This window comes from Cydia pomonella, chromosome 16 (genome assembly GCF_033807575.1).
Source record: "Cydia pomonella isolate Wapato2018A chromosome 16, ilCydPomo1, whole genome shotgun sequence".
Lineage (NCBI taxonomy): Eukaryota > Metazoa > Arthropoda > Insecta > Lepidoptera > Tortricidae > Cydia > Cydia pomonella.
Window position 1 is genome coordinate 7,049,660 of NC_084718.1, and position 22,334 is coordinate 7,071,993.

At 38.7% G+C, this 22,334-nt stretch overlaps 3 protein-coding genes across 3 annotated transcripts; 1 reads left to right on the forward strand and 2 right to left on the reverse strand.

Moving 5' to 3' along the window:
* Positions 1 to 1,130: 1,130 nt before the first annotated feature.
* LOC133526651 (probable ATP-dependent RNA helicase DDX46) lies at positions 1,131 to 16,186 on the reverse strand. Its single transcript, XM_061863343.1, has 18 exons — positions 16,038 to 16,186; positions 15,776 to 15,967; positions 15,281 to 15,425; positions 14,918 to 15,122; positions 14,376 to 14,476; positions 13,774 to 13,897; positions 13,343 to 13,512; positions 12,561 to 12,775; positions 11,528 to 11,762; positions 10,572 to 10,733; positions 9,622 to 9,741; positions 8,622 to 8,829; positions 6,021 to 6,183; positions 4,757 to 4,968; positions 4,347 to 4,510; positions 3,610 to 3,819; positions 2,859 to 3,026; positions 1,131 to 1,396 (listed from the first exon to the last, which is right to left on the reverse strand). The coding sequence occupies exons 1-18, from the start codon at positions 16,049 to 16,051 to the stop codon at positions 1,154 to 1,156; spliced, it is 3,051 nt and encodes a 1,016-aa protein (XP_061719327.1). The 5' UTR covers positions 16,052 to 16,186; the 3' UTR covers positions 1,131 to 1,153.
* Positions 16,187 to 16,312: 126 nt separating this feature from the next.
* On the forward strand, positions 16,313 to 17,416 carry LOC133526653 (U6 snRNA-associated Sm-like protein LSm3). Its single transcript, XM_061863345.1, has 3 exons — positions 16,313 to 16,476; positions 16,645 to 16,752; positions 17,210 to 17,416. The coding sequence occupies exons 1-3, from the start codon at positions 16,456 to 16,458 to the stop codon at positions 17,387 to 17,389; spliced, it is 309 nt and encodes a 102-aa protein (XP_061719329.1). The 5' UTR covers positions 16,313 to 16,455; the 3' UTR covers positions 17,390 to 17,416.
* LOC133526652 (U3 small nucleolar RNA-associated protein 14 homolog C) lies at positions 17,412 to 20,435 on the reverse strand. The gene is made up of 3 exons (XM_061863344.1): positions 19,702 to 20,435; positions 19,253 to 19,445; positions 17,412 to 19,010 (listed from the first exon to the last, which is right to left on the reverse strand). The coding sequence occupies exons 1-3, from the start codon at positions 20,352 to 20,354 to the stop codon at positions 17,427 to 17,429; spliced, it is 2,430 nt and encodes an 809-aa protein (XP_061719328.1). The 5' UTR covers positions 20,355 to 20,435; the 3' UTR covers positions 17,412 to 17,426.
* Between the last annotated feature and the right edge of the window lie 1,899 nt (positions 20,436 to 22,334).

Sequence of the window (22,334 nt, forward strand, 5' to 3'; positions counted from 1 at the left end):
ACATTTTTGTTTATATCCTGAGGGCCTACCGCAAAAACCGAAATTCGCAAACTGCGGGGATCTTTCTCTTTTACTCCAATAAAGGCGTAATTAGAGTGACAGAGAAAGTTGCCCGCAATTTGCGAATTTAGATTTTCGCGGTTATAGCCCTGGTTAATGTTTGGTAATGAGTACCATACGTTTTGTGAGAAACTTTGTTTCCCAACACTTTAGAATTGTTTATAGGGAAGATGTGGCCTTTATTGCAATAAACAAATTAAAAAATTCAATAAACGAAGTAAAAGATATATGTATAAAGGCGAACTTATCCCTAACAATGATCTCTTCCACCTCACCTTTGAATTCTTAATTTTAATTCCTGTCCTGCAGTGATCTTATAATGGTAGGTAATTAAGTCACTTACATCTTCTCAATTTTTATTAGGGTTCCGTACAAAAAAGGTACAAAAGGAACCCTTATGGTGCGACTCTGTCCGTCCGTCCGTCTGTCTGTCTATCTGTCACATCGCTAAATATCTCGAGAAACACTTAAGCTATCGATTTGAAATTTGGAATAGTTATGAACAACGCTAACCCAGACACATCGAAAGTGTCGCTATATCTACTTATTGAAAATATAGTACGATGCAAATATACGAAAAGTAGTATTACGGCCGACATAAGGCCACTTAGATTTTAATGTTATAACTGCATGCTCTATAGTTCGTGTCACCCACGATGACGCGCAGCTTTGTCCAATCTAACCTTTAATAACATTAAACGACGAGTCAAGGGACGCGTCTTCGTGAATGGCACGCTCTATAGTCGCTCAGAAATCAGAAATTGCCAAAACAAATGCAATCTTGAGTTATCCAAGTAAAGATTCAAAATAGAATGGAATGGGATACATGTTGACAAGCCTCTGCGCTGGGCGGCTAGGAGATAAACCATTATAAATAAATTAACAAAACATAAAATCCGTACCAATCCTGCTAACAATTGTGCACGGGTGCATGTTTCAATATTGACGTCTAAGCGGGGGACAACTTGGCAACAATAATATTTTTTACTATCAACATAAACCTTCAAAATTAACTTTCAAAAGAATCAATCATGAACGCTCTGAGAACTGGGTATGAAATAAAACACCAATTTACAACCAATCATGTATTCCCTTACAAAACTTTATATCTAGCCTTATTGACCATGTGATGCGCCGAGGTCTGCAGCTTGAGCAGCTCTTCCTTGATCAGGCGAGTGATCTCCGACTTGGCTTTGGCGACGGCGAGCTCCTGCGAGCTCTCGATGGCGAGGTAGAGCTTGCGCTCGCCCTCGGGCGGCGTCTTGCCGGGCGGGACGTACGTGCCGCGGACTGTGATGCCGGCCTCCGAGTACTCGCTGATGAGGGCCAGGGCTTCCTGTTGGTTAAAGTGGAAGATTGGTTATATTCACGTTCATTTTATGATAATCAAACCTGGTTTCACTGCTATTAACATTCAAATAGGGAAGTCAAGATTTCAAGTGGTAATGTTGCTGTTTTTTCTATGTACGAGTACCATCTGTTCAAATTACTGTAGGCACATGGCGGTGACGTGTGTTTAGAGTCAGTATTATCGGTATTCAGTTCAAAGGAGCATTAAGCCCGGTCAGTGGATTAGCGCAAGGCATACAGTGCGCACATAACTAGTTAATACGATATAAATCTATTTTCGTAACCTTCATATATATTGTTCGAGTCATAATAAATCGGTATTATAAAGTGAACTTTATTTACCTTCTCTCCCGATAGTCACCTATACCTAAATTACTATCACGATAATGTGTGTAATGTATGTGTATAATAACTATAATAAGTATCAAATAGACCAATCAAGAAAAGGGTTTATTACAAGATAAGTCCACAGATTTAAAATGATTAATATATTTTAAGTCCTTATTCTGGTTTGGTCAAGATAAACAGACTAAGCAGAATAATTTCAGAGAACTAACCTTTAGTGACATTTAGATACACAACAATGATTCCGGTTGTTCTTTAGTAATTTAATACAGAAGAACACCAAAGCACCGATGAGAGCCAGTTTCAACAACATCTTGGACGATTACTCAATACGAACTGAGAGTTGTACTGTTGGAAGGGGCGTATAAATACTAGGGCTTTAGGTTATCTAAGAGCAGACTTGGTGTAAACACGTCTAGAAGTAATCGAACGAATGCAGTAAACCAATTAATAAGAAAATAGGCATCTTATAAACCTGTATTGAATACATTAGAATGTATTAAAAAACTATAACACATTAGCGATCTTGTTATCATAGCAACAAAGATGAAATTGCTATATGAAGAAAGATGCATTCGATGCATTAAATTATGTCGTAAGATATCTTGTTGAGTCTGTAAGCTGGCATGGAGTTTCAGAATGTTTTAAATACAGATTACCGTCTTAACCCTTTTCCAGACCGCATCATTCTACAAGGTTTTTCCAAAATATATTCCAATTAATCCGGCTTCGAAGATTCATTTGAAGACTCATTTCCCGAAAGTAAAATCTAATTTGAACCTTAAATCGGAACGCTAACGTTTAAAATCTATTCGCGTATTTGGTCGATAAATCGTACTATACCAGGAAAAGTTTTAATATGAATTGGACCTGGTTAAATTGTAGTACTTTTACGTCAGATGTCACGAGGGAGTCTCTCTAAAACAAAGGAGGCGATGGAATGATTCATCGGGATTGAGTAGGCAGCAAGAGCGGCATTTTCTAGCGATCGGAAACCTAAACTTGACATTGGTTCTTGACTATCAAGGTTTAATGTCAAGTTAAGGTTTCCGATCTAGGTACATGGTTCATACATTAAAAATAAGAAGGAATCAGTGTCTGACCTTGCTAGTGACCCGCCAGCGCGCCTGCTGCGGGAAATCATTGATCTCCAACTCCGTCTCATATTTCCGGAACACCTCTTCAGCCGGTTCGTTGGCGCTCTCATCACGCGGTTGGTAGTTCAATCGGGTGTTCAGTTTGGCCGCCAACTGTTCCGCTACGGTCTTCGCCTGGAAGTAGAATATAACGAATAATAGAAACATTGCAAATGTTATTAAGAATGATACGCAATATTGGCGACGAGTCGGCATGGCTTGTACTTTGAATAAAATATGTGCATTTAAAATATAGGCGTCGATATTTAATTGTTTACAATTAAGTGCATCTATATTTATTTGCCGATCAACTTGGGAGTAAACAAGGTGTTGCATTTTGTGATATAAGAATTTTTCAAGGAGAATATTCTCGTTAACTGATAAGTTCACATACACTTATTTGTAGTACCTTTCCTTGTCAATAAGTATGAGTACAAAGTATGTCTCCCCAGGACATCCCAAACAGTCGGGCGCTGCCCTAGAAGGGTTCGACAAGATGGAAAGGGGTGTGCAGAAAGCTTCACCAGTGAAGAGCGAATATTTTTTAGTTTAAAAAGTATCGAAAACAATTTTTGTCACCACTCTTGCCTGGGTTCAATAAAAAAAGGATGAGGACCCCCGCCTCGCGAACATATATTAGTGCAAATTAAACTACCTGGTCCGTTCTATTTGTTACCGTCCAAAAGGGACAGAAGACGGTGCCTGGCGACCGACGTACCGTGATAAGCGTGTGCGCGGAGGGCGCGCCCTTGAGGATGGCCTCGGCGGCCTGCTGCGTGGCGCCCTTGTGCTCGGCGCCCAGCCCCTTGGCCAGGTTGATGCGCGACGCCAGCCGCCGCGCCAGCTCCAGCTTGCCGTCCGCGCCGCCCGCCGTCGCCGTGGCCGCGCCCGCGCCCGCCCCCGGCACGCCCGGAGTCGCCACGCCCGGCTAAAAACAAACAACTACTTCAGACATGCAATTAGTCCCAAGGGTCTCCATACTATGGCCTGCGACCCCTGGTTTTGGCCCGTGTGAAGATGTCGAAGGCCAAACAAACTGGCCCGCGACAATGAAGCGAAAATTCCGAATGGCCGTACAATTTAAATAATTCGATATTAAAATCCTTCTAGGCGATTTTAATTTTATATCTGCCCTCCAGCCGGGAAGCGTCAACTTTCGGCCCGCTGCGCTAAAAAAGCTGCTGCTTTCCGGCTCCGTCGCACAGAAAAATAGTATACACACCTCGTCCAATAGAGCATCAGATTATTACTAAACATTATACCTACAAAACTTTACTACTTAATGACGCAGCGACCCAAAATGAGTCTTGGCCTCTGACACGAGTACACACCAGTTGTCACGATCCTGTGCCATCTCCCACCAGTTATCGGCTTGGAGATCGCGCAAGTCCGCTTATATCCGCGATATCTGGGACAAAACTTTACATATATTATATCCTTTCTAATTTTTCCTACCTTGATTTCCTTGACAATCTTCTTAGCAGCCAGCATGGTCTCGATCTGCTGGTCGAGATCTCCCTCCACGTCCTCGTCATCAGAGTCCTGGAGCCCAAGCGCCGCTTTCTGATATTTCTTCTTTTCACTCGCCGCCATCGCTTCGGATTCGTCGAATTTGAAACCTAAAAAACGATAATAGTATTATGTGTTAAAACTTGCAACTAGTGTCTCAAAATAAGATAATCAGATCATAAGATTTATAAGACAGACCGACCTACTTATCGTCAGAGTATCTTGATATTACATACCTATAACAATATAACTAAGTTTCAACCATTTAATTTACTCTTTGGTTGCAACACTCGAAGCACATCTCCAGCTATCTCCTCTGTTCTAAAGTACAGAACGTTAATAGAAGTATCACTCACCTTTCCCGCTGAATCCTCCTCCAGTATGCACCTTCTTGCCGTCCTTTTCCTGCGCTTCCTTGTACGTCTCCCACAGCTGCCTGAGAGCCGGCGGTACGGGCGCCCCGCTAAGTTCTAACGCTCGTAATACGTCGCCCGCGTATCTTCCTTGTTCTGGTGTGAGGAACGTCCAGGCGTAACCTTTGTTACCTGCGCGGCCGGTACGTCCACATCTGTACATTAAATTTACTATGAAAGCAATAATAGTACGCATTACAATAGAGGCCGGGAAACGTATGGTTGCAGGCCAAGTAGATATAGACGAATAGGGATACACAGGCGGCAACCCCGTTTCTCGCCGAGATGTGTATAGAGATTTTCTCAAACTTGCAATGAAAAAAAAGAAATTGTAGTCAATTTATTTTATTCGTAGGTTTACACAGCTAAAATAACGGATTTACTATTATTTGATGGTTGAATACCTTGGTATTCGTCGAATTGTGACACGTCTTGACGTGTCACAATTTGACGTTTAAAAACGAAAGAAGGTTGCTTTACAAGCCTAAGTGTGTAAAGTGGGTGATAGACGGGCGAGTAAGTTTGCGAACTTATGGCTTGACGACTTTTTTTGCTTGTAAAGTACACGTACTTAGGCTGACACACGAGCGAAAAAGGTCGTCGAGCCGTAAGTTCGCGAACTTACTCGCACGTCTATCCGGGACTTAAGGCTGTATGAAATTCCCTTAAGTGGCTGATAGACGGGCGAGTAAGTTCGCGAACTTATGGCTCGATGACTTTTTTCGCTTGTAAAGTACGCGTACTTAGGCTGACACACGAGCGAAAAAGGTCGTTGAGCTGTAAGTTCGCGAACTTACTCGCACGTCTATCCGGGACTTTACATATCATCTTCACTCATCGCACCAGATACGTAGTATTTCGGGACCTAATTTGAAGTAAGCCATGTCAACATTTCATTGCAAGTTTGCCAAAAAGTATTTGTTGGTTAATTCATTCCGTTCTATGGTTCATGTTGTTGACGCAAAATTTCACAGATACAAAAGGTGGCACATTAAATATACCTACGCGTAGTACTACATAGAAATAATCCATCAAATCAAATGTTCCATCTTCACCCTCTTTACTAGCCTTTATGTTACATAGGTTTCGACTATCGACATCTAACTTGCCTTAGTTTTATTTAGGGATGCTGCCATAGTAAAATGTATTCAGTGCGAGTATGGCTAAACATTGAAAAAGCCACCTGTATCCAATATATAAATGTCACCTGTGCACATAGTCTTCGTAATGGTTCGGACAGTCGTAGTTGACGACGAGCACCAGCTGCTTGACGTCCAGCCCGCGCGCCGCCACGCTGGTGGCGACGAGTAACTTCACCTTCCCGTTCTTGAAGTCCACGATGGTGGAGTCCCTGTCGAATTGATCAATCCCTGTAACAGGCACGCGTTAATATATTCCATAGTTAATATCAGTTGGGTAGAAAGATACCTTCACTTGGATTGTGAAAGTATTTTTCTACAGATGAATAAGTATGATAAAGAGAAGTAAATTGTGTCGTTGCATGTAAAATTTTATCAAGCCAGGCAAAGTAGTAAAGTAATCGCGTTGTTTCATAGTAAGACGACCGGTCTGGCCTAGTGGGTAGTGACCCTGCCTATGAAGCCGATGGTCTTGGGTTCGAATCCCGGTAAGGGCATTTATTTATGTGTTGAGACACAGATATTTGTTTCTGAGATGATATTTGTTCAGACAACGAGTACCCACAACACAAGCCTTCTTGGCTCACCGTGGGCAAAGAGAATTTGAAATAGAGGTGGACTGTCAAAGAAAATTTTGTAGCCACAGTAAATTTACTGCCATCTTTCGACACATGATTAAAACTATTAAAACACCATTTGACTTTGATCCTTATTCTTTCACTTATATGTGTTAATTTTGTTAAATATCAAAAAGTGGCGCCATATAATACATCAAAGGCCAAAGGTATGGCGTATTGACAAAGTGTTCTTTGACAATCCACCTCTATTTCAAATTCTCTTTGCCGTGGGACTTAGTCAATTTGTGTGAGAATGTCCCTATAATATTTATTTATTATTATTTAAGAAAATCATCCACAGATTGTTTGAAATATCAACTTTTTGAACGAAATCTTTAAAACATTCCGTGCCAGCTCGAGCTACGTAATACGAGCGTAGCCGATAACATGAGAAAACCGTATTTAGCGAAAAGCGTCTACGAACAGAGAACCCGCCTAGCGGGTCGCTGGCAGTGAATTTGTTAAAGCCATAGGATAATATGTTTAGATTTCTGTTACTTTAGGCTCAATAATAGTTATTGGTTATAAAAACTAGTGACGGCTAGGCGAAACTAATAATAAGGAGTAATACTGCAATGTTCTGCCGCCAGAGTGCAGCACTGGCACATATTGTAAACCATAGATTAAACAAACCTTAAACAGTTTTTGAGATGTTATGACTATGACATTGATGCATCAAGTGTAAGGCGGTTTGTTTAGCCTATTGCGAAACGCGAAAATCGATCTTTCGTTATGTGTTCGCTATTGCTCGAATATGCAAGAGTGATAGAGAGACAGAACGAAATTTCGATTTTTGTGTTTCGCGGTAGGCCCTTAGTATGTGCTAGTGGCGGTCTCTACGCAATTTTGCGTAATATTCCCTATTGTTATTTTATGAAATCAGCAACTATTGACTTTTGGAGAACCGAAAATATAGCCGCGAAGAGCAATAAAGAAAATAAAATATTTTATGGCCCTTGTAAGTTTAGTTTAAAACAAGGTAAAGTTAAAGTCGAAGTCGCACAGCAACCTGTAAAGAAATATTGAAACCTGTAGTCTGTTCTGTAGTAAACTTAAAAATAATCAAAGGGTTTATATCTCTACAACCTTATGAGTTAATAGAAATATGTAATATTTAGTCATAGATATTTATTTGAATAAGTCCCAAAAAATCTAGCCATATATTCAATTTGACATGTCTAGAATTGAGTCACATGTTATCATTGAATCTGAAAGTTTTATAGTACTCTTTTCGTTGGAATGTTTGTCTTTCCTATACTCTGTATCTTTAGGTATTTAAATAAAAGTCCACAAATAATGTGTACATTTTCAGGTAGTTACAACATTTATTGGTTAACCAACCAAATACAAAACCGCCTGGATCTGTGACTGAATGACCTGACTTTAACATACATTATTTGACCATGTAATGTTTTCATCTACCCTCAACTGGCTTATGGAGCCATTTGAGGGTAGATTTTGTTTACTTTTATTTAAATACCTAAAGATACAGAGTATATTTCAAATCTATGTAAAATAGATGCTGATTCAGCAATCCTCTGGAACTTGAATTGGGTGTGTTATTCCATTGACAATAGAATTCAAAATATACTAAAAATCCAAAGCAGATGCTTCATACGAGTATATAGGTATTGTATCAATAAAAAAATACCGAATCCAGAGAATGTTTTAAAAACTTTCATACAGATAATATAAAACGTAAAAAAAGGCCAATAGATTTTTCTTTCTAAAAAATAAAGTTATTATGCCCTCGTGCGGCAAGATGCCTCGAAATGGACGCTCTCCGACACCCCGCGCGTGCGGCGGCCGACATTTTTAATGTGGAAACCGCACCGCGAAAATTTAAAATATTGCTTTGCCGCCCGAGGGGTTATAAAGTATATGAGCCTGTATCGAAATAATTTAACACTTTTCTTTGCAGTTTATTTTAAGACATATATTTTTTAAACTTTTCCAGTTTTTAGCTATTGATTCTTTTTACTTTAAGGATTGGACAAGAAAAGTGTACACACAAAAGGTTAATCACAATACATTGTATATTCATGAACATACCTCCATGTAAACTCATGCAGGAGTACGACGCCTTCATCAGGTCTTTGAGCAGACTGTCGGCGTTCTCCTGCTTGTCCACGAAGACGATGATGCTGCCCATCTGGCTGTACAGCCCGAGCAGTTCCAGCAGTTTGAAGAACTTGGCGTCGTCTTCTAGAACGGCTACGTGCTGTTCCACTTCTTTACAGACTATGCTGCGGCCGCCAACCTAACAGAAAACATGATGGTTTACAATACAGGGTCGCGAAGTGTTTACAAGAGCGTCACGAAGCCTCAGTAAAAAACAAAAAACCGGCCAAGTGCGAGTCGGACTCGCGCACGAAGGGTTCCGTACCATTATCTATATTTTTGAGTATATGTTGTTATAGCGGCAACAGAAATACATCATCTTTGAAAATTTCAACTGTCAGGGTTCATGAAATACAGCCTGGTGACAGACGGACAGACGAACGAACAGCGGATTTTCTACACAGCACAAAACTTGGCACCCTTATAGATCTCAATTCTGTTGTCGGCGAGTCAACGACACATATTCTTAATATTGAACTTGGCTCTCATTTCACATTTATGTTTTTGTTGGGATATATTATAACATGCATAATAGAATTACGTTGTATAGTGTATAGAGTAATTACTAACCATATTTTATAAGTCATATTTGTACTAACAAAATAAAAGATCTTAGATGGTCCTTAAATAAAATGAAATTGATTTAACGAGAACTGCGTTACATAGACCATTCAGAATATCATAAAATAATTGTTGTCAATCAGAGGGTTGTTGCTCTCCATTGTGGGGCCAAAAAGTGGTAAACAACAAGCATAACTTTTAAAGCGAGATAAGACAACTTGCTTACGCAAATAAATGAAAGAAGTGGGAAATATAGCAGTGCCCGATATCCTACATAAGATTAGCATGGAATTCCCATATTCTTCTTCAGATACCTCTACATTAACGAAGTTTGGGAGTCAGCTTTTTGATAAATTTTCATTGCTGTTACCTGAATTTCAATAGGTTTCTGCAGAATGCGCCTAGCGAGCGCCTCCATCTGGCGCGGGAACGTGGCGCTGAACATCACGGTCTGCCGGTCCGGCCGGATGTTGTCTATGATCTTCATCACCTGGACAATTCAAAAACATCTTGTACACAAGCAAAGAATAAATATACTTAAGTAAAGCATACATTTGAATAAATCAACTTATTTTATATATTTTTTGTTATAAATTACAGCCTTATTCATAAAAATAAACCTGTATCGACAAATGATCAATTGATCAGTGAATCAGTTGATCGTCTGATTAGACTTTTTTAACGGTTGCTATTAGTATATAACTTAAGATGTACTTATAAACCAAGGGAAGAGCGGCGCAACCCAAGATAGGCAATATTTTGCTTACCGTGCAGCTCCATCCCCAGTATCACAAATCTTGTGTATCTTATACAAGGCTCACTCCATAGATCAGTTTATGGGAAAAAAGGCACAAAAAAGTTTAAAACTCGCTTAAAAGTTATTACTTATTAAGCTTTAATTTTGTTACAAACAAATTTTCGCAAAGCTCGATTAAAATGATCATAAATGTGTTTTTATCTATGTATGGATAAGCTTTCATGAGGAGGGAGACGATCCGGCGTCCGTACGCCGTATAAAATGGTAGAATGTCACAAGTAATGATGCCCCTGGCGTAGTATTTTACAAGTAAATCTGAGACCATTATGGTGACCTTATGCTCTCCGTAAACGCTTCATAATGCGGTGTCTCAGTAATCCATGATTAGAAGCCAATACTAATTTTGGCTTGTCACAACCAAGTTTTATACGACAAGGCCATAATCAGTAAAAAAAGGTTTATTTTCGAAACATTTTCTCTTTGTGCACACAGCTGCAAATTTGCATACCCACTTTATGAAGACATTCATAAAATATGCACTTTTGCAGCTTACTGTAACATACCTGCGGCTCGAAGCCCATGTCAAACATGCGGTCAGCCTCGTCCAACACGATGTAGGAGACTCGTCTCAGATTGGTGACGCGACCAGAGTTGGCAGCAAGCATGTCTATCATTCTGCCTGGAGTGCATACTATAATCTCTGCGCCACGTTTTAATTCGGCGATCTGGAATTTTTAAAAAACTTATGACCCATACATGTGTGCTTGTTTCATTCATGCTGTTATAGTGCAGGCTAAATAACGAATTTTTGCAATGATAAAAAATTTCGCCCACATTTTATTCCTAATCGGTTTTGTGTTAAAAAAAATTAATATTGCTCTTATCAAACATATTTTTTATTAAAATAATAATACGAGTACCGACCCGAATTGCTAATTGCGTTGAGAACGATATTGCAAAATATGTGACGCCAACCCAGGGCGGACGGGATTGCCAGCCAAAGACAAGTCAAAAAATCTAGAAATTAATGTGACGTAATTTATGGATGACCCCTTCTCTGCATGCCCCATGGTCTAATATCATAGATATATAATAGTTTATATAGATATGCAATACCCGTGCGCCTGTGAGGAACAGAACATACGCAATACGACGAAGTTAAAAACAAGTTTTAAGATCCTGACAACATACCAAACCCAACATACGTAATTTGGTCGGATTATTTGTTATCCACCATAAACCATACTAAATTCACGGTGAGCAATAAAGACAAAGTGAGAATGTGACAAGGCCAAAAAATAATAACGCTAAGATACATAAGACTATCCCTTTTGATCATTTCCCCTCACCGCTCATGACTGATTCAGTTCATTACTACATTCATGTCTAACATCCTTATGCCATTTTTAATCGTGAGGATATCTAAGCTCGGAATAATGATGCTTACAAGTGTATGATTTAATCAACATTTTGTAGCGTACTCCAGAAACATATAAATCCTAAAAGTTTAGACACAAACCTGTTCAGATATCCCAGTGCCTCCATAAACACACACAACCCTCAGCCCCAGTGATTTAGCGAACTTCCTTATATCTTTCCCGATCTGCATACATAACTCCCTAGTTGGGGTCATGATGAGCGATATGGGTCCGTCGGTGTCTTCCAATGGGGGTTGGTCTAGTACGTGGCGGAACATGGGCAGGATTAAGGCGAGGGTCTTGCCGGAACCGGTCTTGGCTATGCCTATTAGGTCCCTGGGAATAATAATATTTGTGTGACACGGATGTAACTGGAAGTAACAACTTATAAGTATGATACACATTTTTTTGATTTATGACATTAACATTCAAAGCACCATAGGGAGCGGGCATGAACTGTAGGGGGCAGCACAGGAACACCTTGTTTATTGGCGCAATGTCATGTTTAAGTTTCCGATTTAGGTCACAAGATGGCAGATCCCTATAAAAGTACATAACTAACCCATAATTTTTAAATCCAACATTTTGGCTAAGAAGTTAAAGTTATTTTTCTTTCCAGAATAGTAAGTGTACTTTCAAAGATGTTCCACAATAGTTTGTTATTTTTAGTTTTTTGACCCAGGTACTTGCTAATTCGCATCTTCTTCCTCGCGTTGTCCCGGCATTTTACCACGGCTTATGGGAGCCTGGGGTCCACTTGACAACTATTCCCAAAATTTGGCGTAGGCACTAGTTTTTACGAAAGCGACTGCCATCTGCCCTTCCAACCCATAGGGTTAACTAGGCCTAGTTGGGATTAGTCCGGTTTCCTCACGATGTTTTCCTTCACCGAAAAGCGACTGGTAAATATCAAATTATATTTCGTACATAAGTTCCGAAAAACTCATGGGTACGAGCCGGGGTTTGAGCCCGCGACCTCCGGATTGCAAGTCACACGCTCTTACCGCTAGGCCACCAGCGCTTCTACTGTTAGCAAGTCACATAATAATTAGAAATCGTAGTCAAAATTCAACGAAAACTTGCGCGACATTTTTCTTTATGTGTGTTGGTATTCAAGGATCCTTTAAAACTCACCTTCCCGACATGATAGCTGGAATGGCCTGCGCCTGAATAGGGGTAGGTTTCTCGAAGTTGAGTTTTTTCAGTATATCCATCTCTTTCTTGCTCACGCCGCAGTGCGCCCAGGTTCTAATGGGTTTGGGGCAGCCTTTGCCCTTCACGCGGATGCCTTCTAGTTCTGTGCGGTAGGCTTCCACTTCTTCAGGGGTCATTCTGGCTAACTCACTAACCTGGTGGTTAATAGATAGATATTTATAAATAAATTATTCCATCAAAAATTATGTGGAAATAGGAGCTGAATTAGAATTACTATAATAATCATTCTCAGTTTTCAGTTCTGTAAATGTGTCCGCGGCTGGCAAAATGTTCCACTTTGTCGCTTGCTATAAGGACAAGATTTGCTTGTATCTTTATAGGAATACCCTGTCAAGGCGTCCTAATGGCAAGCGACAAAGTGCGGCGTTTTCCCGCCGCGGTCACAAATAATTTACAAGGTAGTTTAACAATGAAACACAAGTTCTTGTGTTTTTTATGGTAAGCTAATCCAAACCAACATTTACATTTAAATATTTTAGGAACTTATGAACACAGAACAGCCATATTATTTGCACAAAGCAGATATATTCCAAGCTAAATTTCGCTTTCATCTCAACTATTATTTATTTTACATTCTCTTTGCAAAAAAATGTTTAGTCACATTTGTAAGTTACTATGTGACAACTGCACCGAGGGGCAAGGGGGGGGTACAAAATTGTAAAAAATGGGTCAGGTCACGTAGTACGGACATTTTCCCTTACCTCAGTATAGAAGGCCTTCCTAAACGGCATATAGTCCAGTGTGGCATGGTCTACTTTAGCCAATTCCTTCCTCTGCTTGGACGCGAGGTTCGCCGCCGTGTCCTTGATGTCCTCGTTTTCCTCTTCAGACGAATATTCTAGGCCGTCCTGGTTCTGTTCTATTAGTTCACCTGGCAATTAGAAACATTTATAATATAATAAGCTAGTGACGACTGAGTAAGTCAATGAACTTAGGCTCCCTAAGTTAGCAAACTCCGATTATAATATATTATAGCCCGCATACGAACATGGCAGTTTGATGGTCCCAATTTGTCCAACCAATCTGGATAGCAAATTAGCAACTGGCAGTTTTCGTTACTTAAGTTTTTAAGAGATTTAATTTATTCGTTCAAGTTAAAGATTGATATATCAAAAGAAAACATTAAAATTACCTTTATTTTTCTGTTCTGTGACCTTTTTCTTGGCCGTTCCCGTCAGAATGACCACACCCGTGCCTCCGTTAGTTGGCACAGTCATTCCCCTCTGCTGGTCCATTTGGTTCACTTTGCGCACCTCCTAAAACAAGTACACATGCACATATGTGTAGGCACCGAGCATGTATTCATTCTTTTAGTACTGAGTACTGATAAAGACTGAAAGACAGACCACTAGAACACAAGTAAAAGCCAAAAGCATATTTAGACATAATGTTTTTGTGCTTCCCCAGTGGGGCTATGTGAATTTACAAACATGCATAAGTCATCTACCACAGTGTCATATATTTAAGAGAGTCCGACCAAATTTCTATTTCGGTTTCGGTAGGTATCGAATATTCGGTTTCGGACAAAAAACGGCCGCGCCGAAACTGTCCCCAGTCGAAGTTTGGGTTTCGGTTCCGGCATAAAAATCATATTTCCGCCAAAAGATTGGTGTCTGCTCAAACAAGAGCAAATCCAAAACTTGTATTTTGGGGAAAAAAAACGGTTTCGCTAGGACACTAGTATTTAAAGCTTAATATGTAAATAAACTAATGAATAGTATTTTAATGGTTTACCTGTTGGACCTCTTGCATGTAAGCATCCAGGGGATCAATCTCATCTTCTGCCTCCATTTTGTCTTCAACTGAGGCTTTTTCTTTGCCCTCTCCATCCTCACCTAAGGCAAAATAAAACTTGTGTATACCTAACTAAATTAAAGTAATATTAAATCAAAGTTCAAAATAAAAATTATGTGTAAGTACGACAAACTGTGTATAGAAAAAACAAATTAGGCATCACTAGAAATGACACAGAATTAGAATTTAAAAAGATCAAAGTAAATTGGCCACTAAAACCAACATTTAAACAGAAGTATAAGTATTAAAAGAAACTTAACACTAAGGTAGTGCTCTGAACGGTAGTGATAACTCGAGACACAAGTAGGAGTAGCAATCAACTATTTGCTTTCAAAATAAATGTATGTCATTTTATGTATGGCTGACACACTTTTCGCTGAAAGCTGACTTTTTAACATATTACGAACAGGTTAATTCTTGGAGAGAAAACACTGGTCAGAGCGCTCCCTTCAGCAAAAAGAAATAAAAATTGTTGTAAATACCATTGCGAGCAATTTCACCTTCATCTCCAGAGTCATCCTCCAGAGACCACTTCTTGGCAGGTATCTGAATGTTGCTGACTATGCTGCCCTTCTGGACCTCCTTTTTGGCGGACTCCAGCTCTTTTCGCTTGCGTTCAGCCCTCCAGCGCTCGATACGGTCACGGCGCTTTTGCATTTCTGCCTCTAAGCGCACTTGTTCTTCTTCCTAATGCATAAAAGGAATCATTCATAAACAAAAATGTGACAGTCAAATTTTGAAATATTGAGTTAAACTTGGATCCTAAATCTGTTATATAAGCTATAGTTATATTATGATTGTATCCCATAAAGAATCTTTTCTACAAAACTTTGAACTTAACATACCTTGTCCACAGAGCCGAGGTCATATTCCGTTGAGTCTTGTTTAATAGATTTCTCTTTGGATTTTGATCGATCTCTATCCTTATCAGGTGACTTTTTCCTCGATGACTTACTGCTTGCACCATTGCGTTTGTCATCCCTCTTATCACTGAAAAGTAATGAACTTAGGTAGGTAAATTGGAAGTTGCTACCTTGACACATTTAACCAGCCATTTTAAAGATCACTGCATTAAAGTACTAATGTGACTAGGGCATGTTCTTGGTACAGGTTTTCTATATAATTACAGTTTTGGAATTCCCAGTTCATGCCATACCAATTTCACAAAAGAAACTTAATTTTGGATATTGTTGTGTATTGTAATAAAATAACTTGTATACAAACAAAACAATGAACATAAGGTCAACAATTTCATTCCAAATTGTGGAGCAGTGCCATAATCAATCAAGGTGTTGTATTAAGATTAAAAAGTAAACAAGTGTTATTATTCGGGTGCTTACCTTTTCCTGTCCCTATCTCTATCCCTGCTGCGATCTCGTTTAGATTCCCTTTCCCTGCTACGGCTACGCTTCCTCTTGGAAGATTTCGAAGCTCGGTCCCTGCTCCTAGACCTGGAGCGCCGCCTCTTGCGGTCGGGCGAAGCTGACCGACTGTGGGAACGACGACGTTCACGATCGCGTTCTCGATCACGCCTGGAAACAACCATATTTTAACTGGACTCTGTAACCTATTTTAACAAGCAAATAACTTGTTGATACTAACCCACTTCTAACCATGTTGCTTTACTGTAGTTTAATCGCTATCTTGTCGCATATTCAAGCAATTAATTCTTCCAAATTTTATAAAACAATGCAATGAACGATGTACGCACGCAATCAATCCTTGAATGAATCCTGAATTTTGACATTTCTTAGTAACAGATAAAGCAATACTCATCATACTAATTCTCGAAATAATACCATGTGAGCAGTTAAAATGGTATCTTAAATAAAATTAAAAAAAAACTTGACAGAATCATCGGCTAGCGGCAAACGCTTTGCTCCAATGGCTTCAAGTAACGAATATAACCAAGAAATAATACGTTTGTGAAAATTAATAATTTCTCCCGTGTCTGTGACTCGAATTTATTCGAATAATATATTTTCCGTACTTACTAAATTTACAGAGTCATCTTTAAATCATGGCAGATGACGGTGAAAATGTAGGTTGCTGGTTTGAACATATTTGTTTATTTTTCCTTAAATGTAGTTCTTATTGTTATGTCTTAGTTATCAAAAACTAAGACAATTCATGATATTTTTATTCGCTCTTATATTTTGTATTAGATCTTCTTTTACTGTTCACTTACTTTGATATGCCTTGTTTTCAGGTATCGGTAATGACTGTGAAGGAGCCATTAGATCTTATAAGGCTAAGCTTAGATGAAAGAATATACGTAAAAATGCGTAATGAACGAGAACTTCGTGGCAAACTGCATGTAAGTTTTAATATATATATATATACTACATAATTTTGCCTCTCAACATGTAGCAGTAGACTTCAAGACGTAATTTGTTCTGCGGTAAATCATAAGGTGCTGGCTTTGAAGTATGGTATTAGTTTTCCCTATTACAGTCTGCTTAAATTAAAAAATCCTACAGGCCTTATTATGGATCCAGCTGGATATACACTGCATGGGGATTGTAGTCTGCACCCAAAAATTTAAAAAAAAACTTAAAAAAAAGTCAGCTGTCAATCACTAGTACAGCTTTTATACTTTTTACCCTGTACTGCACGTTCATTTTCTTCCCAAATCACATTTTTAATGACAATGATAGGTGAAATATCCAAAGGTGCCTTTCAATCAGGCCTTTGGATATTACAATTAAATTATCATGTATGTTTGTTAAATATTAATTTAAAACATTTTACTTATTTATATTTTTATGTCACAGGCTTATGATCAACATCTAAACATGGTCCTAGGAGATGCAGAAGAGACAATCACAACAGTGGAGATTGATGAAGAAACATATGAGGAAGTCTACAGAACAACAAAACGGACTATTCCCATGTTATTTGTGAGAGGTGATGGTGTCATATTAGTCTCACCACCAATCCGAGTTGGAGTATAAGTAAGAACAAATAAAACATTAATTAAGTTGATTAGTTTTATTTCTGTCCCAATAATTTCATAACTTTCTCATTTCTGAAGGTCTGGTTTTTCTTGTCAAGCAGTTCATCTTCATCCATAGCCTCAATGATGGCACCAACCTTAGTAATAACACTTGGTTTGATCAACTTCTTGTGTGCTTTTTCAGTGATAAAAGTGTTACCGAGTGGAACTCTGATTGATGCTTCATAATCCTTGACACTCTTGAAAGGGAATGGTACATTGGTTACTTTATGAACAGCTAGTTTGGGATCCTTAAATTCTTTTATGATTATATCACCTTTGTTTTCATCCCTTCTTGGAAATTTTGGAGCAGGTTTAGAGATAAATCTGTTCTTTTTCTTTTTAGGGGCTTTTACTCCTTTTCCTCCCCAGCTGCCCCAGCCAGGTAAACTTAAATCAATGTCTTCAATTTTATCCTTATTTATTTCATCTTCTTTTTCTTGTCTAAAACTGTCAACTACATCATCTTCCTCAAATACCTCTTCAATATTTACTTTTGGAACAACTTGTTCATCATCATCATCTAACAAATCATGGCCACCTTCTCCTTCTGGTACAATAGAGTTCAAATATTTTGGCTTAGCTTGTATGAATCTAGTTGGATCAATATTTGCATCAACAGTTTCTTCAACTGGCACATCGCTTTGTGCTATTTTCACTATATCAGAGAGAGGCTTGTTGCTAGCCTGTACATCTTCTGGAGCATTGGCAGCTGTTTCAATTAACTCCTCATCTATGACTGGTTTTACTTTTTGTTTTTTCAGTTTCAAGTAGTCTAGGTTGTCTCTTTCTTCTTGTTTGGTTTCATTTTTCTTTGACTTTTTAGTAACCTTTTCCAAATTTTTTATATCTTTCTTAAGTTTGTTAATTTTGCTTGCAACTTTGTTTGCAATATTTTTTTCAAGTACTTCAAATGCTTCTGTTACGTCACTGTTTGCTTTCTTTGTCTTTGTCTCTGGGGCAATATTAATTGGTTCCACAGACCAACTAGAAGTAGCTACAGCTGTCTTGGTTTTCTTAGATGAAATTGTATTGTTAACTTGATTTTTTCTTTTCACTGGTTTAGATTTCTTAGAATTTTGTTCTATAATTGTTGGTTGGTTATCATTCTGTTTAGTTATTTTAAGTTTATCTGGTTTATTTTTACCGGCATTCTTTGCTTTAGGAATTTGTGTTTCTTTTGTCTCTGTTTGTATTTTAGTAGTGTCTTCAGCTTGTGCATCACTGTCTTCCTGACCAATTCTATTAATAGTATTTCCCAAAAGCAACATATCTAGTGCTTTACTATCTTTATCACTACCAGTATGCTGTGTTACATCATCATCTGAATCACTATCACTATCATCTTTCTTGTTTGTCTTCCCTTGAACATATTTCTTGTAGCCGAAATCAAATTCAGCATCAACATTTGATTTATCTGACCTCTTCATCATCCAGGGGTTCATGGGGTCTTGAGATAGAGTGATATCTGGTATGTTTTCAGAGTCATCATTTTCTCCATCAGAGCTGTCTTGATTAGTTTGTGTTTTTTGAGTTAGGCCTCTGCTTACTGCTAATTGTTCAGCAAGTTCTTGTCGGGTCTGTAATAGAAATAGGTTTATAGTTAAAGCAGGCTATCAAAAAACTAATACTACCAGTACCATGGTTTTAACTCTTTATCTGGCAACATCCAAAATACTAGACATAATATTTGACCCTGTTATATATTGACATAGGCTAGATATGAAGATCTGCTGTTCTAGCAAGTAAGCTAGCAAAAGATACTCTTAAAATTTTATCTAATTTTGATTTAATTAGAAAAATAATAAAATGTGAACTGTACCTCTTTGTCATATTTGGCGCGAACCAATTTGCTTTTGGCCCATTTTCCAGTATTCTTGTGTCTCAGTGTATGTCTCTCCAAAGCCCTAGCTTTCTCCAGAGCCTCTAACTTCTTGAGAGCTTCCTCTGGGTCCTTCTTCTGTAGCTCTTCAAACTCTTTGAGCTGCAACTTTAGTCTTTCCTTCTTGAGAATTCTGAAAACAAGTACCGGTTCAGAACGAAACCCCAATTCATCTTAGGAATTAGGTATAAATATGAAAAAAAATATGTACGCAAGTAAAATTTACTCAAATAAGTAAATTGAAGGATCTAAAGATTTACAAAAATACTCCATCAACAATACATATATACTGCACAACTTACAAACATACATATTACTTATTACACAAGTGTATTATACAAGGTTCAATAAATATTGTGTAAATTAATCTATTGGCAATTAAAACTAACCTGTGATACTTCTTGCTCTTTATTTTACTGTGTCTCTTGGCTTTTGCAGCCTTGTAAGATTGTTGTGCTCTCAATTTAGCAGAGTGCTGCCTGTGTTCCAGCATTTCCTCATATGTCATTGGATACACTTTCTCCTCTTCATCTTCTTCAACTGGTATATTAGGCGGATCAATTTCCTCCAACTCCTTCTCAAGATTTGACTTGAGTTCAAACTTGGATAAGAACTCATGTGTCGGCTGCATTTTGTTTGAGACACGCTTAAGAGGAAACGAGACAAAGTCTACGGTACGGCTTCTTGCTACGACAGGGTCCCACCTGCCTATTTTTTCCTTCGCCTGCTCGTACCCTGTCGCTCGCTTGATGCGTTCGGCCTGCGGCTTTTCAAGCGGTTTTGCCAGTATTTGCTTATCGTCCTGGCTCTTTTTAAGCTTCTTACTAATTTGTACATGGTGAGATGTGTCTTCTAACACTTTCACAACATTTGTAAGATCGAGTTTTGGTTTCGTTTTGATCAAGTTAAACTCTGAATTGAGGTTAGTTGGTTCACTTCGTGTTGGCTCGGTAATGAATTGAGTTTTGTCTAGTTTCGATACGGCGTGGACTAGCTTATCGTGCTCGGAAGCCACGAACTCGGACTCTTCGATGTCCTCCATTCTATTTGATTTTAGTAAAATGTAATACAAAACACGACACTGCCTTAATACTTATAACCTACAGGCTACATAATTGATAAGACAATCAGAAGTTGACAGCTGAAATAAAAACATGAACTTGTTTGAGCTATAAATAAAAACGTGGGGATTGTTCACGTGGCGCATGTTGTTGCGCGGGCTACATGCCAAAGAGTAGTATAATATAATACATAAACATATATTAAACAACAAATGACAAATGTCAGTTGACAGTTCGTATCGTATTAAAACGTAGTGATTATATGCTCTTTGGTTCGTACAGTGTTGTCACATACAATTTTGCCGAAATGGTAGAATAGGGTGCAAAAATAGGTAGAAATGGGTGGAATTTAAAATGAAAAATAGGTAGATCTACCACTCAATAGAAGTACATTTTTATGATTAAAATTTTTTGAATTATTTATAAGTTTTTAATATTGTGACGTTAGTACACATGTTCATTAAAGAAATTCAAACATAAGTTAGGATTTCCATGGTTTCTAGGTAATAAACCTGCTTGTATAATCTGTTTCTTTGGCAAGTTTTCATTAAATCAAATCTAAATTCGGTAGAAATTAGGTAATGTTCCGTCACATGTATTGAGAATTGCTTACAATTGTACCATTTTGAAAAATAGGTAGATTTCAGGCCGAGGGAGGTAGATAGGTAGAACGCAGGTAAAATATGTAGATCTACCAAAAAGTAGGTAGATGTGACAACACTGGGTTCGTATCTTCTACGTATGTATGTAGTCATGTGTCAAACCGTAAACTGTGTGTGACGTCACACAATTTTCAAAGAGCGTTTTGGGCGCGAAAGGATCTGTCAATATATTTTGTTAATTTAACATATTTAAAGCCGTTTTTCACGGAAATGGAGATGGATAGGACATACTATTCGAAGAGGGGAAACGAATAATGCTACCATAGCTTTCGCGTGGAAACCGCCGGACGGAAGCCGTGGCTCCGGGCGTCCTGTACACTCTTGGCAACGGTCCGTCCAAAGAGAGTTACGAGCGGTCGGGTTGAGCTGGAGCGAGGCCAGAGGACGAGCTGAAGATAGGAAGGAGTGGCGCGAGCTTGTGAAGGCCCTTTGCACCTCTGGGGTGCTTTAGGACAACAACAAAGCCGTTTTTAGTATAAAAGTTGAATTTTAGGGCAAGTTTTAGTTAATATAGAACGTAATACAAGCGTTCCAAAAAATTGGAAACAACCCTATTAACCAGAGAGCTTGTCGAAAAATTGCGTAACATGCGCCTAAACGAGAGCTTGGTTTGAGCCTGTTGACTGGGAGATCATTCCAAAGCCGGATCGCCTGAACGGTGAAGGAGTTAGGGCCGGTACAGACGGACTGCAAATCGACTACAACTTGTATGGGAACTGCATGCCGACTGCACTGCAACTGCAACGTCGACGTGCAGTTCCCATACAAGTTGCAGTCCGTCTGTACCGGCCCGAAGGGTGCAACCTGTTCGGGCAGTTATAAAATGAAATTTGGATCTGAGATAGTCCGGTGCTGTTGGATCGAATAAAACAGAGTATAGTGTGCACAAAATTCGCAACGATCTACGTTCACGAACAGGGAACCAGTTAAGTCGACGGCGATATGTAGATATGATATGTGGTCATATTTACGGAGTCCGAAAATAAATCTGATGCTATTATTAAGAAGCCGATCTAGTTTGTTCAGAGAAACTTGTGTGATATTCGTGTAACATACATCAGCATAATCTACAATAGGTAATACAAGAGCCTGAACAAGGAGTTCAGGCTCTTGTATTACCTATTGTAGAAGCCGTTTTTAGTATAAAAGTTGAATTTTAGGGCATCTTTTAGTTAATATAGAACGTAATACGAGCGTTTCAAAAAATTGGAAACAACCCTATTGTCCCTTATGTGCACTACACGCAAATGTTTACACATATTGTATGTAACTGGTGCGATTTCCTTGCGCAAGCTACTT

Coding starts and splice junctions, on each gene's coding strand:
- LOC133526652 (XM_061863344.1), bottom strand. CDS start 20,354: ATGGAGGACATCGAAGAGTCCGAGTTCGTGGCTTCCGAGCACGATAAG. Junction 19,446..19,701: donor AAGAGCAAGAAGTATCACAG/GTTAGTTTTAAT, acceptor ACTTGTTTTCAG/AATTCTCAAGAAGGAAAGAC. Junction 19,011..19,252: donor GCGCCAAATATGACAAAGAG/GTACAGTTCACA, acceptor TTTCTATTACAG/ACCCGACAAGAACTTGCTGA.
- LOC133526653 (XM_061863345.1), top strand. CDS start 16,456: ATGGCAGATGACGGTGAAAAT. Junction 16,477..16,644: donor TGGCAGATGACGGTGAAAAT/GTAGGTTGCTGG, acceptor CCTTGTTTTCAG/GTATCGGTAATGACTGTGAA. Junction 16,753..17,209: donor AACTTCGTGGCAAACTGCAT/GTAAGTTTTAAT, acceptor TTTATGTCACAG/GCTTATGATCAACATCTAAA.
- LOC133526651 (XM_061863343.1), bottom strand. Junction 10,734..11,527: donor GCACTGGGATATCTGAACAG/GTTTGTGTCTAA, acceptor TAAAAATTCCAG/ATCGCCGAATTAAAACGTGG. Junction 3,027..3,609: donor CCGCGCACACGCTTATCACG/GTACGTCGGTCG, acceptor TTCTACTTCCAG/GCGAAGACCGTAGCGGAACA.